This window comes from Diaporthe citri (genome assembly GCF_014595645.1).
Source record: "Diaporthe citri strain NFHF-8-4 chromosome Unknown scaffold_9, whole genome shotgun sequence".
Classification (NCBI taxonomy): domain Eukaryota; kingdom Fungi; phylum Ascomycota; class Sordariomycetes; order Diaporthales; family Diaporthaceae; genus Diaporthe; species Diaporthe citri.
In genome coordinates this window covers 1,672,214-1,686,397 of record NW_025064854.1, presented here as the reverse complement: position 1 = coordinate 1,686,397, position 14,184 = coordinate 1,672,214, and the positions used below count along the sequence as shown (strand labels likewise).

Below are 14,184 nucleotides of genomic sequence, written 5' to 3'. Positions count from 1 at the left end.
CAATCCACGGTCAGAAACGACGGCCAGCGTTTCCATTTCCCAAAGAAACAGGAGCAATTCCGACTCGCATTTCAATTTTCTGCAGCCATCGGCCCACTAGAGCCGCAGGCCCACCCAGGCCACGGCCATGCAGCAAATCAGAAGCCCCAGAGCACCCATCATTGGGCGGGACTGCAGGGTCGATCTTTCCCACTCGGCACTTGATGACAACCTGCCAGGGGTGCCAGGTCCAGGTATGCTGGACCGGCTGACTGCGTGCTTGACCGCGCCTTCCAGCAATCAGACGCCTGCTCCTGGTGCTCCTGCTCCTGGTGCGCTGCTGCTGCTGCTACTAAAAACGGTACAGGCGCTCTGAGCGGAAGGCAGGGACAAAGCACACAGTGCAAGAACCGATGCAGTGATGCTTATTCCCGTTTAACTTTACGCCTGGGCACATCCTAGCGTAGTCCTCTCTCCCACACTCAACCCATTCCATTCAAGTCGAGCCGACGACGACTTGTGGTACACAGCAGACTGCGGAGTTGCAGATGCAGTGCACTTGCTGATGAAGAGTTTATTGCTTCAATGCGCTAAAAGACGAGAGACAACAGCTTCGCCTCCTCCATGCCTCTCCTTTTTATTTTCTCCCACAGCTCGGTGGCGTGGTCAAATTGCTTCTTCAAAAGCTGCTCGCTCACCGCCAGTAACCCGTCACATTTGCCTTCCATGTCACCTGCTACCGACCTAGAAGATGGTGGGCAGCAGCCGACAATGACAGGACAACGCTGGGAGGTGGGAGTCACATCAATCTCATCTCGCATTACCCCATCGACCTACAGGCTCCCATTATCAACCCACGACTATGTAGTGGCCACAACCACGACCTCAGCGAGAGGACTCTGCAGTCCAAAGCCGTTGCACGCTCAACCCCACCGCATGGCTCAATGCCACACCCACGCATCAGCGCATTGCCATTCCACCAGCGTTGCTATGCAGATTTCCCGCCGCCCCAATATCAGTTCCTCCTTTTTCGCACCAAACACCGGTGACCTTGGGCATTCAGGCACAAGCATGCGCGTTGAGCATGAGCATGACGGCAGGCGGCGGACCCCATCTGCCGGCAGCGTCCCTGCTTACTTCGTCCCGCCAGCGCGGCGCCCGGGAAGATCTCATGCGACTACCCTTTTTGTCCTGTCCAGAAGCGCTCCCAACCACAGGCCGACAGTGTAGCCTCTCACGTCCCACGAGCCATCAGTCAATTTTCAGACGCGATACCACCTCTCCCGTTCCTAGGTCCCATGTTTCCACGTTGGTGATGGATGCTTATTTAATCTGACAGCCGAGATATCCCCGCCCAGGAGTTTGGCCCATCTCCTCACTTCATTCGGTCGGCGTCGTCATCCCAGCTTGCGGGACGGTAGATCAGAGGCTCCGGTACCGCTGTGCCCATCCCATCCACCCGACAACGCGGATCTCCCGGGCCAGTCTCGCCGATTGGGTGCTCATACGCCCATCATTCACATGTCCCGAGGATGCCGACCTCGCCGACAGCTTTTCTATCGTGTACACAGCCACCGGGTTTAGCACCTTGTGGAGTATGTTACCTTTGGGAATACCAAGATCTTCACCAGGCTATCCATACTTCCATCCCTCCAACCAACTCAATCTTTATATGGGAACTGGCCCATTACTTTACTCATTGATGTTTCTGATGGTCACTGTCGTATTTGCGCTGCTACGATCCTCAGTCAGCCCGATACGGTAACAATTTTACCAAGCTCAGGTTGAAGATGGTCTTGCAAGTGCGGATCACATAAAGCCGTCTGAAGTCCACCAACAATTTGGGCTCGACTTTGTCAGAAGTCTGTCGTTGCAGTAAGCTCGATGAGCCTTCACCCTTGCCAGTACAATTGGTGGGCACGGCATGTGGAGTTTTGTCGGGCTCAGAGACTATGCGATGCACGTCTTCTTGAGTTCTGCGATCGACTGCTCGGAAATAAAGAGGGCCGCACCGACCAAGCGGGTACGGATAGCGTCCTCGTCGCGTCATCGCGGCCATTATGGCTTTGTCTAGTCTCGTGGGGATTTGGCTGACCGCTCCCTCAACGTGGGTTCTATCTCGTCCGAGTTGGCGACAGACCCCAGGACAGTACGGAGGTGAGGCCCGACAATCGATCTGGCCACCAACGATGCCTAGGTGCACGATGGAATCTGATTACATTCTCTGGTCATTGCATGTCAGCTACAGCAGCGTGCTCGCCTCCTCACTCTGGATTGGGCTATGTTTTGGCATGTTTTGACTTTCCCAATCCCCTGAGCACACCGCTTTTCATACGTCTGGCACTGGAGTTGAGCAAGACATCTTCAAAGAGACTAGAGACGGTGTTTCGAGGCACTCTCGGCAAGCTTCAAAAAGGGAGTCATAAGTTGGGCCCAAACTTCATCTGGTGCATGGTTCAAATTCGTCATCCCGATATTTACAAGTCTGAATCTCGTGGTATATACATAATTAGATCCTGAAAACGCCGGTTAAAACAGCAGCCCCTGGTTCCTAAAATCCTTCAACAAATTCTGGGCTACCACCCTTCCACCGTTCATGATGAAGGGGTGACGGAGAGACCCGGGGTGTAGGTGGTGTTGAAGTTTTGGGCCGAGCGAGAGACGAGCTTAACGCCCGCCGGCGCGGTGTAGTTGCCGTTCAGAGTCGAGCGGGAGAGCTTGATGTCCGCTGGCGCGGTGTCGTTGACGATCTGGGTTGAGCGAGAGAATTTGAAGCCCGCAGGCACGGTATCATTGGTGGCGCGCCTGTAGACGATGCCCTGGGGGGCGGCGGCGGCAAGGCCGGCCAATGCGATGACGGGCGTGAAGAGCATTTTTGCTGTTTCTTGATTTCGCAGAGACTGTCTTGAGTGAAGGACGACGGGTTGCTCTGTGTTGAGGGCGACAAAAACGAGTGTCGATGTCCTTGAAGGCTTGTGGAAGGCGGATGGGATGAGCGAGACGAGACAGTTCACCGTTGACGAGCGGCGACAGGAATTTTATACACGTCGTCGTGCGGCTCCAGCGCTGTGGGCTTCCCTCGCGATGGCTGGGGGCGCATAGCGGAGCACGAGTAGCGGTGGTCCGTCATGGCTAAACGACTCAGGAGCTGTCAAGTTGGGTCGCCAAGCGAGTGGTACCAAGAAATGCCAGTCGATAAGGTGGTGATCCTCATTTAGATGTCAGCGATCGTCCACCCAGACCGAAGAGGTGTCTCCAACTATCTGCACGTGTGTCTGGGATCTTCACTCAACAGACTCAGTCGGAGCATCGGAGTAATCGCTTCCGGCTTTCCATGTAGCGGGTTGATAGCAAGACGAAGAGCCCGGCCAGGCTATTCAAAGCTACTGCTGGTGGACTTTTCCCTTCCGGATATAAGCCGCAAAGTTCCGTAACTTCCTATCCAGGTGCCTAAAGCATTGACGAGTATACGGCTCGGCACTTTCAATTGTCAAGCTACCCTGTATCTCTTGGCCCCTGTCATATTCAGCCGCATACTATAACACAGGGCTGGCAGAGGTTGAAGACAAACAGGCAGGTGGACTATGCGCGACGGAAGCAAGGAAGGAAGGTGGCCGGCACTTGGGGGGAGAAAACCAAGCATCGCCAAGGCGGACCTTATCTAAAAACCGGGGCCACGCGGTGGAGCCAACGAGAGAAAAACCCAAGAGAGCCCATAGCACCATCGCCCCACCGATTTGTGTTTCTCATAGAGATGTGGGTACATGGCAGGCTGTTTTCTGTGGCGCCGACGCCGCCCTCCAAGCTTAAATCCTGCCCGGAAGGCGACATCAGCCTCACGCCTCCCTGGTTGTGCTGCTATTCCTGTCCAGCCAAGTCTCACGCCGCAGCGTTTCGAAACATCTCTCCTGCAGATTGTGGGGGCCACAGGCCACCACGAGGCTATCCGTGGACGCGGTGAGGTGGGCGGCCAAGGAAGCGCAGAGTCAAGACCGCGGCCCGTGGGCGCCCAGTGAGGAAGTTGAGCGGCGTGTTTTACTCGCCGTCGATGCCAGAGAGGTCCTCGTTTCAACGTCTTGGGCCGCCGATTTGCTGGTGTTGGCCCGGCGCTGCCTGACGGCGTGGCACGACGATCCGTCTGGCTCTGACTCAGGACCTTCGAGCTTGGGGGCCGCGCCTGGGCTCTCACCTCGTGGCAGACGGACAGATCGGGACTATGTCCACTTGCCCGGAGCGAGACAGGTTGTTGTTGGATATATCGGCAAGCAAGCGAAAACCTGGAGCCGCGGTGTGCGCTCTGGACGCTCCTTGAGCCTTCCGCGCGATCACGTTGTGTGCCGAGTGGTTCCTGCACGACGGGGCGATGGACTGTGAGACTGACTCTTTCAGATGACGGAATTGTATCTGAGACTATAAATAATGGGCCACACCCATCCTTTCTTTTTTGTTTCTCCATGTCCACGACGATCTCCTGCAATCCTTTTATTAAAGCTGAGCTGCCCACCTGTGACTCTGTCAGGTCCTCCTCATTCGAGTTCGTGAATCTGACGGTCAAGCAAAACAGGATTTTGCATCGTGTCCACTTCGATCACTTTCGGTGAAACCTCAAGTTTTTCCTGGATTCCTCTCCTGTTTTCTCTGTGGGAGTCTATATACCCCAGACAATGGAACCGCATTGTCGTCGCGGATAAAGTCGGCACGTTGGGACTGCTTCTCGACCGGGCTAGCACTACTAGTAGGGCTGAAGTCTGGTCCTCTATTTTGCCTGAGGGGATAAATTCCCTAATATGAGATCTGACCTGACGAAAAATATCTGACGGACTCCTTTCTCAGTTGTGACCATAACTTCGGCGCGAGGTGAGTGTCAATGGCCAAGCCTGTTTGGAAGCCCCTGAGAAGTTGAAGCCGGGGTGTGCGCTCTGGGCTAATAATCTCAACCACCAGCTTGCCCTTCCCTTCTCACCACCCAGACCTCGTATTATAAAATAATTTTCCCATGCGCACTGCTACTACTCCCCCACCTGCGGTTGCACTGTTGATACTCTTGGTGAGGATTCATTGGCGCAATACCTTTCAAGATATGTGCGAGAAATATTTTGACAGAGGGGACATGAAGGCTTTAGAGCCTTTTCTCCAGAGGCCGTCAATATTTCAGACACGCTCGCCACCGTGGTCATTTTTCCAAGAGCCAACATAGTGATGCGTGACCAACTGTGGTCCCACTACGTCGGTCTTCTCGTGAGTGTTCATCGACGACGCGAAAGCGAAACCAGGTAGTACCAAGACATCGGCAACCAGCTTTGGCCTCATAATGAACCATGTGCTTTCCTTGGCTGACCCGAATTCGGGATCTGTCGCATTGAGGGCCTTCTGCAGTGCTTTGAAGACACTTCGGGTCAGCCGTCGAGGGCCGGTGAAGTCGACGACAACTCCAGCCATGGCCAACGTCACGTTGGATATCGTGACGTGGTTCCTAGCGGTGACATCGTGGAGGCTCTGCAGGATGTCCTCGATCGCCGTCATCATGCATGGCAGCCCAGGCCTCGCGAGAATCATACAGCTGCTCAAGCTCCGTACCTTTTGCTACTGGAATATATGGGGGCAATACACAGATAGCCCCCGTCGGCACGTATGTTGCCTCCGTTCACCACTGGAACGTGACACGCAGGTTTTGCCCCCACGACCACAGCAGTGTACAAGTCCTGCCAGCATTATGGCCCTACCGCTCGTTCCCGTAGGGGCTTTTCGCCCCTTGGGAATTGTGCTGCTTGCTCGGTCTCATTGGGCTGCAATTTGATGCGGTGACAAAGGACGCTGCTGTATTACGCGAAGGACCAGTTTCATTTCTGCCCTGCCTGCCCGCCTATCTGTACGTAAGCGCTCCCTGGAAGACTCAATACAAGTCCATTTGATAGTTGTGCCGCTGTGACGAGGGTTTCTAACTCCCACTGCGATCACAAAAAGCACTGCAGGTAAGCCGACAGTATTTAATTACAGTGCCAGCTACATCTCAAATGCGACCCTCGCTTCGCAGACCGCAGGATGATCGTTTCCGCAACACACCCCCAAATTCTCTTAAAGCAACCATATATAGCCCTCGGCTATTTAGCATAACTCTCCAGAGGCCTTTCGCAATGAACCGATGTGTCTGAAGACGTGGTCCACCTCATGCAGAGGCAGCGAGAACTCGCACGTGGCTTACAGGCACAACGGCCATCGCAAAAAGCTACACACCAGAATAACTTTTACAAGAAGGAAAAGACGAGCTTAATCATGCATGCGTCCTGCTGGACCTCGTCTTGCTATATGTACTGTAGCTAGCCGCCCTCACAACGTCTCCCCGAACAGAGTCTATCAGCCGTAAGGTCCAGTGTCTCCATCACTTTGGATTGAGAGCCACCTTGCGTCTCTCTTCATAATTCTCCGTCCAAGTGCCTGGTCCGCATTGCGGCTACTTGAGAGGCCTAGCAAAAAGGATTAGGCCGACCACCATTCCGCCTCTGCTGTGCGACCCTCATGGATAGGAGTTCAGACGCTGTGTGAGTGGTACAGACCCTGCTGGCGGCTTTGGGGTCAGTAGCTGGGCACGCTGATCACCAGAGAAATGACAAAGCTTTGCAGCGCAGGCAATAACAGAAATCTGCCTCGCACGCAAGCTGAACTTCAAACTCGCCCCGGCGAGCCATGGGACCTGTCGATTGTGACCCACAAGTGTCGTGATGTTCTGTGGTTACAGCGACCCATGAGGCCCATTTCAGGTTTGTGGCCGCGAGCGATTGGATCGCCATCTAATTTTTGCATGCGCAGGGGGGCGGCGCGAAATTACTGTCTGCGCTGCAGGTAAGAGTAGAGAGAGAGAGCTCGACAACTCAGATCAGCCTGTGGACGGAACGACAGGCAAGAGCCTGGGCCTCACCCGTCGCGGCGGCCCCGATACTTAGATCTCTCCATTCCAGCTGGGAAATGGGTGCGTGCGTGCAGTGGTCTACCCGTCTCAAGCGCTTCCCTCTCCAGTTCCCGCCATTTTGGTCTTTCGATCCTCTTTTGAGACTTCTAACCTGTTCCCCTCCAGACTTCCTGTGTCTCTGCTGGTCTCCAATATGTACTTTGGGGCGTGGGCCGCAGCCCTCGGGGCGTTTTGTGGTGTCCTGGCGGACATGAATCTCGTCAACCCGCCATCTGAACAGTGTCTGTTCTCAACAAACAGTCTTTACTATTCAGTGGACTGGGGCCACGGCGGGCATAATTTCGACGATAGTCCTTTGGCAGATCAATTTGACAGCCTTCGACGAAGCTAACCCCTTATAAGCCGAGAATCGGGGACCTTGAATACATTACCAGTTAGTCGCTGTTTTCCCCGGCCCATGGTGGGCAGTGGGAGATGACCAGATCGCTAGCCTGCTTTGCAACAGGGGGCGTGCACTGGAATATAACTTCGTTTCCCTGGAGCGTTACAACGCGGAAGGATCTCAAGGTGTCGAACATGTTCATGATGAGTCTTTACAAGACATATGAAACGGCTTCCGATGATGAGAGCGTCTTGTTCAACATCTCAACGCCAACCACTTCAGACTCGTCCACGACTCCGTCGGCCGCGTCAACATTGATCACCGGTACCAACCCATCCGCAGCAAGCGCATCCACCTCGACGTCACCGCCGCCGTCGTCGTCTGAAGGTACAAGCCAGGGCGGCTTGGACACGGCGACAACGGTCGGCATCGGCGTTGGCATCCCCGTTGCGGTAATTGCTGGCATCGCGGCGGGTTGGCTTATTTCCCGGAAGAAAAACCACACTGCCGGTCGAGGTAGCGCCCCAGAACCTGTGAGGGAAGATTACAAGAGCCCGTCTACGTTGCCTGCGTCTGTGTATGAGGCTGGGGGGCAGGAGAGATCATCTACAGGACCTCATGAAATGTATGTGCATCACCTGTCCCAAAATAATAGGTAGCGGGAGGAATGTTGCCTTGGTTTAGCGCACGCGGTGCGCCAGTGGACTTGAGAAAATACTACATAAACACTGTTTGAAGCAGATAATCACATTGCAAAGCTCGACAAACGTTACAGCTAACAACTTCAAAGCTGATTGGATACATCTAATATAATATACTAACTACATCTCATAAGATTTTATTAATATGAAACATGGGGTGTGTTTTGGCTCAGACTGAGTCATCTGCTTTTGTGACAGATTGCCAACAACTCACATCAAAATCCCCATGCACGCACATTGTTGCTCACGGTTTCTTTTGTATCGACGTTTGAAAACCGCTGGCACCTCTCAAGCCTCAACACCAGTCGTCCTTATCAACCTTGAATGTGGTTCAAACTCTAGCTTAGATAGGGTTGTCTGCATTATGACAGTGATGAGGGGATGATTCATAAAGCTTGCACTTGAGCATGTTGAGACTTTATCTCGGACTCTTCTTGAGTCGAAGTGATTAGGATCACAGACCTCTGAAAAAAATGAAGACCCTTCTGTGCGACCTTGGGAAAATCAAGGAAGCAAGTAAGGACTCAGAAGGTTCAATCAGGCTCATCTGACAATTGCTTCTGTGTTCCAATGCTCTGACACCACAGATTTCACGTGAGCTTCTTCGAAATTTGAAGCAGAAATTTCTGAAAACAGCTACTATTATTTCGAGCTCCTTGATGTTATTTAAACCCCAGTCCTGCCTCCTTGAGCTCTCAGTGTTGAAATCCATGTTGGGCCAACAAGCGTCACACCACAGCCTCACAGAACAGTCTCCCTGCCATTTACGGCTAAGTCGGACACCCTTCTCTGAATTATCGACACGAAAGAAAATGTTGAGTGGTGGTGACGGAGCAGCTCTGTTCCTCGGCGGTTTCGGCCTGTGCGCCGTGATTTTCCTGGTTTGCATCTTCTTCGACATATTCGTGTACAACAAATCAAGGACGAACTGTTACATATGCGGCATGGATTTGTTCGACTTTTGCTGGTGCGGGAGCAAGCCAAGAGTCGAGAATGATATAGAACTTCAGGACCTGCCGCCGAGATGAAGGGACTGATAGTCCCATGGATGGGAGTTCGACATCTCAAGTGCCAGGTGATGGCACGTAGTTGCCCATGTGCACAAGTTTCTGCTAAACATTTCTGGCCAATCAATCGGTAGCATGTTGTTATGATAAGAGGTATAAATGAAAGAACTGCGATCATAAAAAACAACTACACAAGCTTTCTAAATCTAGGTATGTTACTAGGTGGCATTATAACAAGCTCCCAGTCAGAAATCCCCTCACTTTCCTGTACCTTGGCTACAGAAGATAGCCTCTTGCGGACTCGCTCTAAGAATTGCTCAAAACGCTTGTGTTGAGTGGTAGGTACCCCTGGGTAATAACATGCTGAGTTGAAAGCTTCATGAACAGAAGTTGTACACTTTGTTGTCGTGTCTCCGGAGAAAGCATCTCCACTGACCAGTGTTTCCATATCCGCTCCGTGCTGAAGGAAAGCATCAAGTTCCTCAAGATATCGAGCCCGTATCCTTTCGTTCCCAGCCAATAAATTGGCCCCAAGAGTCAAGAAAAGCCCCCAGGCGCTGGAAACAAGAAGACTGCCGCCTTCTCCGTGACAAGTCACGCCAGCGTTAGGATCGGCCCCATATTGGAGGAAGAGAGAGAACAATTCGCCCTCCACGAATTGTAAGAACGCGTCTTTAGGCTCAACTCGGGTGAAAGATTGTCCACCAGGCCACGTATATGTACGCGATAGCAGAGTTTCCCAAGGCGATTTCGAGTGTCCCCAAACCGCGTTGGGATCTTCCCCGTTCTCGAGAAGACACTTGATTGTGTTGAGCCACCTCCTCTGCCACTGTTGCTCGTCATCTTCCGTTCCCAAACTGTGACTGGCATCCAAGATCAACGACAGAGCAGACTTGTCAAATCCAAGAAAGTACTCTGGCTCCTGGGGAATTCTCTTCGACAGATAAGGAGCGACGCTAAATACGATCAGCTTATACCGAAAGTAATATTGTGCTGTGCCACTGAAACGAGCTCTTCCTTGCTCTTGCATCTCCCTTAGGCATGAATCAGTGTCGTCCAGTATCGCGAAGACCTCTTCCGTAGGGTTTGTGGCTTGCGGAGTGTCTAGGTCCCAGCATGCGTATTCTAATATGTGATCTAGTACCTTGGGGCGGAATTTGTTCGAAGACTTCAGCAACGCATGATGGGCTTTGAGTAACGAACGAGTGGCGCAAAAGTTAGACGGCGACTTTTGCGCAAGGAAATCGACTATTTCGCGAGTCCTGAGGAAGTCTATGACGGTCCGGTGAAGGAAGTGGACGGTCCCGCCCTGCACTTCCAGCAAGCCTTGACACCATCCATTGATTCTTTGAGCAATCTGAACCGTGTTTCTTGGTAAGGGACGGACGTCTAACTTGAGTGAATACTCGGCGTCTTCGAATTCATCCTCGTGAAAGCCATAGATGTGCAGCGATAGTGGCTTTTTCGTCGCGGCAAGAGCGATCTGCAAAGTCGTCGACATTTTGGGTGCGTAGAAGGGGTCAATCGATTGCAGCATATGCTTGAAGAACGCTTCGAGGTCGGACGGAAAGCTGTCAAGTCTCCTGAACAGATCCGTGAGACTATCATTGTTGCTCATCCCTTCGCGGAGGAGGCGTGTGACAAGAAAGACCCACAGGAAAACACCCCTTGCCCTCTTTGTAATTCTGGCTACCAAAATTTGGGTATCCAGCGTTTGTGATGCAAAGGTATTCCACCGTTGATGCTCGCAGAGTCGGCTGCGAGCATATTGACGGATGTCATCCTCAGTCAAGTCGTGGACGTAGATTTTCTGGGACGCTTGACGGCCGAAGATGTTCTCGAAGACATTCCAAGGGCGACTGGAAAGGCAGAATTTGAAGTGAGGCGACTCATTAGCAAGGTTCTGAAGGACAGAGCAGATATCTATATGGTCGCCGTCATATTCATCTAAGCCGTCGATGAAGAAGCAGAAGTTGACTTTCAAACTTGTGCGCTTGGAGATATCCTGGAACACTGAGCGGAGTTCGTCCAAGGTCCATTTTTCAGGGTGAACAGTGGCACTTTGGGACCACCGTGGCTCACATATATCCTGTATCAGATCAGGACACTGTCGGAATATTCCAAACAGCAAAGTTTGTAGAAGTCCCTGCTGGGACTTTTGCATCTGGCTTCCGGCCCACCAAAAGTAGTGGCTTATAATGAAGATTTCATTGGTCCCGGCCCATTGTGCAAGGGCTGACCGTGTCTTCTCGTGTCCGGCCACGAATTTCATGAGTGTCGACTTTCCAGACCCAGCCTTTCCGGACACCCAGAATATGCCCTTTCCGAGTTTGAGCCACTGCAGAAGCTTTCTCCCGTCAGTGGAATCGGTTGCAGGATCGAAGATCCACTCCAGGGTGTCCTCGTGGGCTTTGATTATAGACATGTGTCGTTCCTCAAGCTGGTCAAAGGCCAGGTTCTTCAAGAACTGCTGGTCAAGGGAGACGGTTCGTTCGGCAGCAATCATCTTGGCCAGCTCGGACTGGATTTGGGCAATCTCGTCTTGGGAAAACTTTGAGCCGGATGTTGACTTTTTCGTTTTGACAGCCAAGTGAATATCATGCAGCTCGTTCATGACCTCGTCGAGCTTTTGCGCCTGATTGAGTTGCAGCCTCCCACATTCGGCTCTCAACTGCCTCAGTTCTTGCGAATGATGCGCATGAAATTGACTGCGAAAGCGACTCGTTAGCGTGCCAATCTAATCCGGCTGTCTCCCAGTGAAATAACATACTTCGCAATCTCACAGATACAAAGCGTAAGTGTGCTTTGAGTCCTAGCAACTCTCTTTTCTAACATGGCGATCTCATCCTGTTTCCTCAGCGAGGACACTGCTGCTTTGAAACTCTTCCATCGGCGTTTAGATCCACCCGATGCCAATCTTCCAACGATTTTCAACAACTTATCGCAGTCTTCTTTGCAGGAGGTCGAGAGGCGATTCAAGGAAGTTATTTGAACGCGAATCTCGGAAGGAACACCTTGGCTCTTCTGATTAGACATTTCCAGCTCAGAGCTGAATTCGCTGAGCGCTGTGTAGACCTCCTCAAGGCTGGACACCTCAGATGATAGTCCCTTGATGGAGTCATGGATCTCGACAGTCGTCCGGACGAGGCTTGTAGTAAAATCTAGAAACTGAATAATGGTTCCAGCCAAACTAAAGGCTGTCAGCGGATCCATGATGTTGCTGGTATGACTTGCCAATCTACGAGAATGCCCTCGGGTCTCAGAAGGAGAAGTGAATGAAAAGTGTTTGTGAATTTGACTCGGGATTACCAAGAGCCCATTTCTGCTTACTGATTCCGACTTCGAAAGCCTTAGGCGGCAGTGCTGCCAGCGAAGGGGGGGCCAAGAGCTACACCGCCCCGCTTACTTGCCTCGGGTGCGCCTTGCAGTGTACCTAGGCATGCAATTGACGTGAGAGGCTTGATATTTGAACAGTGCCACAGTCCAATAAACGGAAAGAGTTTGGTTCACAGGCACTAGTTGCATCTAAACCACATTCGACACTTGCCAATTCAAAAATGCAGAAATGCGGCCTCGTCCTCCAGCGGTCTTTCGTAAATGGCCTCCCTCCTCGACAGTACTTGAAACATTCACATGTTGTGAATGCAGAATCCATCGATGTTGATTCTCTCTATCGGTGTGACTGCCAGTTGGTCTTCGTCTCGGTTAAGGTTGAATACATGAAGAGTGCATAACTTTTCCGTTAAACACTATCAGTCCCCGTCCCCCCCCCCTTCTTCGAGCACTGTTCGCTTCTTTGGCGCTCATAGTATCGGCTGGTGTCCCATCAATGTATCTGGGGTCCTCGCTTGAGCTTATCCAATTGAACAATGTGCAGTAATCCCAGTATACACTCGACCGCCACAAACCAAATTTCATGATGCATTTGGCTGACATATACTCTGTGCATTATAGATTTAGTTTGCGATTTGGGTCGCGTAAGTGAAGGTAGGTCGGATATTTGCTGCGCGGGGGCCACGGGCGACTCGCTGTTGGCAACGACGGCTCAGCAGAGCCGGCCTGTCAGCATCTCTCAATCCAACCGATCCTCAGCGCCATAGAGGATCACACCTTACCCTAAGCGCTCGGAATCAGAGCAATGCTTTCGCTTGGACGGATTCAGGCCAACATGTGCAGGCCGCAGTCCTTTTGGTCTGAAAGGCCAACAAAGCTCCCAACGGCCGCGGCATCGCAGCAGTTGTTGAAGGCCGCCCCGTTTCACTTGTTCCTGTGGACCCAGGGGCAGCATATCTTGCTTTGATGAGGACACCAACAGGTTTGATCTGAGAACCAACCGTGGCTAACGGGTGGGCCTTGCTGGAAAATGGAAACACCAACAATTTGGGGCTGAAAGCCAACCTTGGCAGATGGAAAGGCCCCTGTCGCACTGAACCTGGTCTGGTTAAATATAAAATTGGACATCGTAACAGCTACTGATGGTTCTGTTATTCAGCGTGCCAAAGACAAAAAGCTGCCCTGATTTCAAAACTTGTCAAAATCCTTTGCTTCTCACAACGTCTCTCCTAGTCGCCAAACAATCCCCACAAGACGGCTTGGCCTGACAACCGCAAGCAAAGATGTGCCAAGTCCGCGGTCGATACTATGAATGCGGCCACTCGTTCCACGAGGTCGTGAAATGCTGCCCCAAGTTCTATGAGGGCCTGAATGTCGCTCGCAAGAACTCGGATCTGAAAGCGTACCGGTGCGAAGAACACAGAGGCAAGATCGACAGGTGCAAGGGTTTGAGGCCCGTCAATGGGAAATCGCTAGTAGACGAAACTTCAATGATTCATATCAACGACATACACGGCCCATGGAGCGTCGCGGGCAGGAAGATCATTGGTGCCCACTGCGCGACGCCAAACTTCCTGGACTACCCACGTCTCAAGGGTGACTGCGCGAATTGTCAGAAGGCGAAGAAGAGTTGGTTTACATTTTGGAGATGAGCGAGACGCAAGTACTATTTGGGTGCGAATTATGTTCTGCAGAGTGCAAAGCAATGTAGTGTGGAGTATCAATTATGAGGTGAATATCACTGCTTTTCTACACTAAAAAGAGAAAAGGGGAAAAGGTGCCGGGGGGAGGGGCTACCGCCTCCGGGGTTGGAGCCTAGGTGTCTTACTTCATTATCTGCGTCTACTCATCATAATAGAAGAAATTGTGGGTGAC

General features: G+C 52.1%; 5 protein-coding genes across 5 annotated transcripts; 1 reads left to right on the top strand and 4 right to left on the bottom strand.

The window, feature by feature from the left end:
* Positions 1-2,573: 2,573 nt before the first annotated feature.
* INS49_015586 (uncharacterized protein) lies at positions 2,574-2,852 on the bottom strand (the record flags this gene model as incomplete). Its single annotated transcript, XM_043176265.1, has 1 exon — positions 2,574-2,852. The coding sequence occupies one exon, from the start codon at positions 2,850-2,852 to the stop codon at positions 2,574-2,576; it is 279 nt and encodes a 92-aa protein (XP_043019720.1).
* Positions 2,853-5,130: 2,278 nt separating this feature from the next.
* Positions 5,131-5,502, bottom strand: INS49_015585 (uncharacterized protein; the record flags this gene model as incomplete). Its single annotated transcript, XM_043176264.1, has 1 exon — positions 5,131-5,502. One exon carries the CDS (start codon positions 5,500-5,502, stop codon positions 5,131-5,133), a length of 372 nt encoding a protein of 123 aa, XP_043019719.1.
* A 1,818-nt stretch (positions 5,503-7,320) lies between these two features.
* INS49_015584 (uncharacterized protein) lies at positions 7,321-7,734 on the bottom strand (the record flags this gene model as incomplete). The annotated part of the gene is made up of 2 exons (XM_043176263.1): positions 7,321-7,422; positions 7,489-7,734. The coding sequence occupies 2 exons, from the start codon at positions 7,732-7,734 to the stop codon at positions 7,321-7,323; spliced, it is 348 nt and encodes a 115-aa protein (XP_043019718.1).
* A 3,336-nt stretch (positions 7,735-11,070) lies between these two features.
* On the bottom strand, positions 11,071-11,590 carry INS49_015583 (uncharacterized protein; the record flags this gene model as incomplete). Its single annotated transcript, XM_043176262.1, has 2 exons — positions 11,071-11,083; positions 11,217-11,590. 2 exons carry the CDS (start codon positions 11,588-11,590, stop codon positions 11,071-11,073), a joined length of 387 nt encoding a protein of 128 aa, XP_043019717.1.
* Positions 11,591-13,592: 2,002 nt separating this feature from the next.
* On the top strand, positions 13,593-13,961 carry INS49_015582 (uncharacterized protein; the record flags this gene model as incomplete). The annotated part of the gene is made up of 1 exon (XM_043176261.1): positions 13,593-13,961. The coding sequence occupies one exon, from the start codon at positions 13,593-13,595 to the stop codon at positions 13,959-13,961; it is 369 nt and encodes a 122-aa protein (XP_043019716.1).
* Positions 13,962-14,184: the final 223 nt, after the last annotated feature.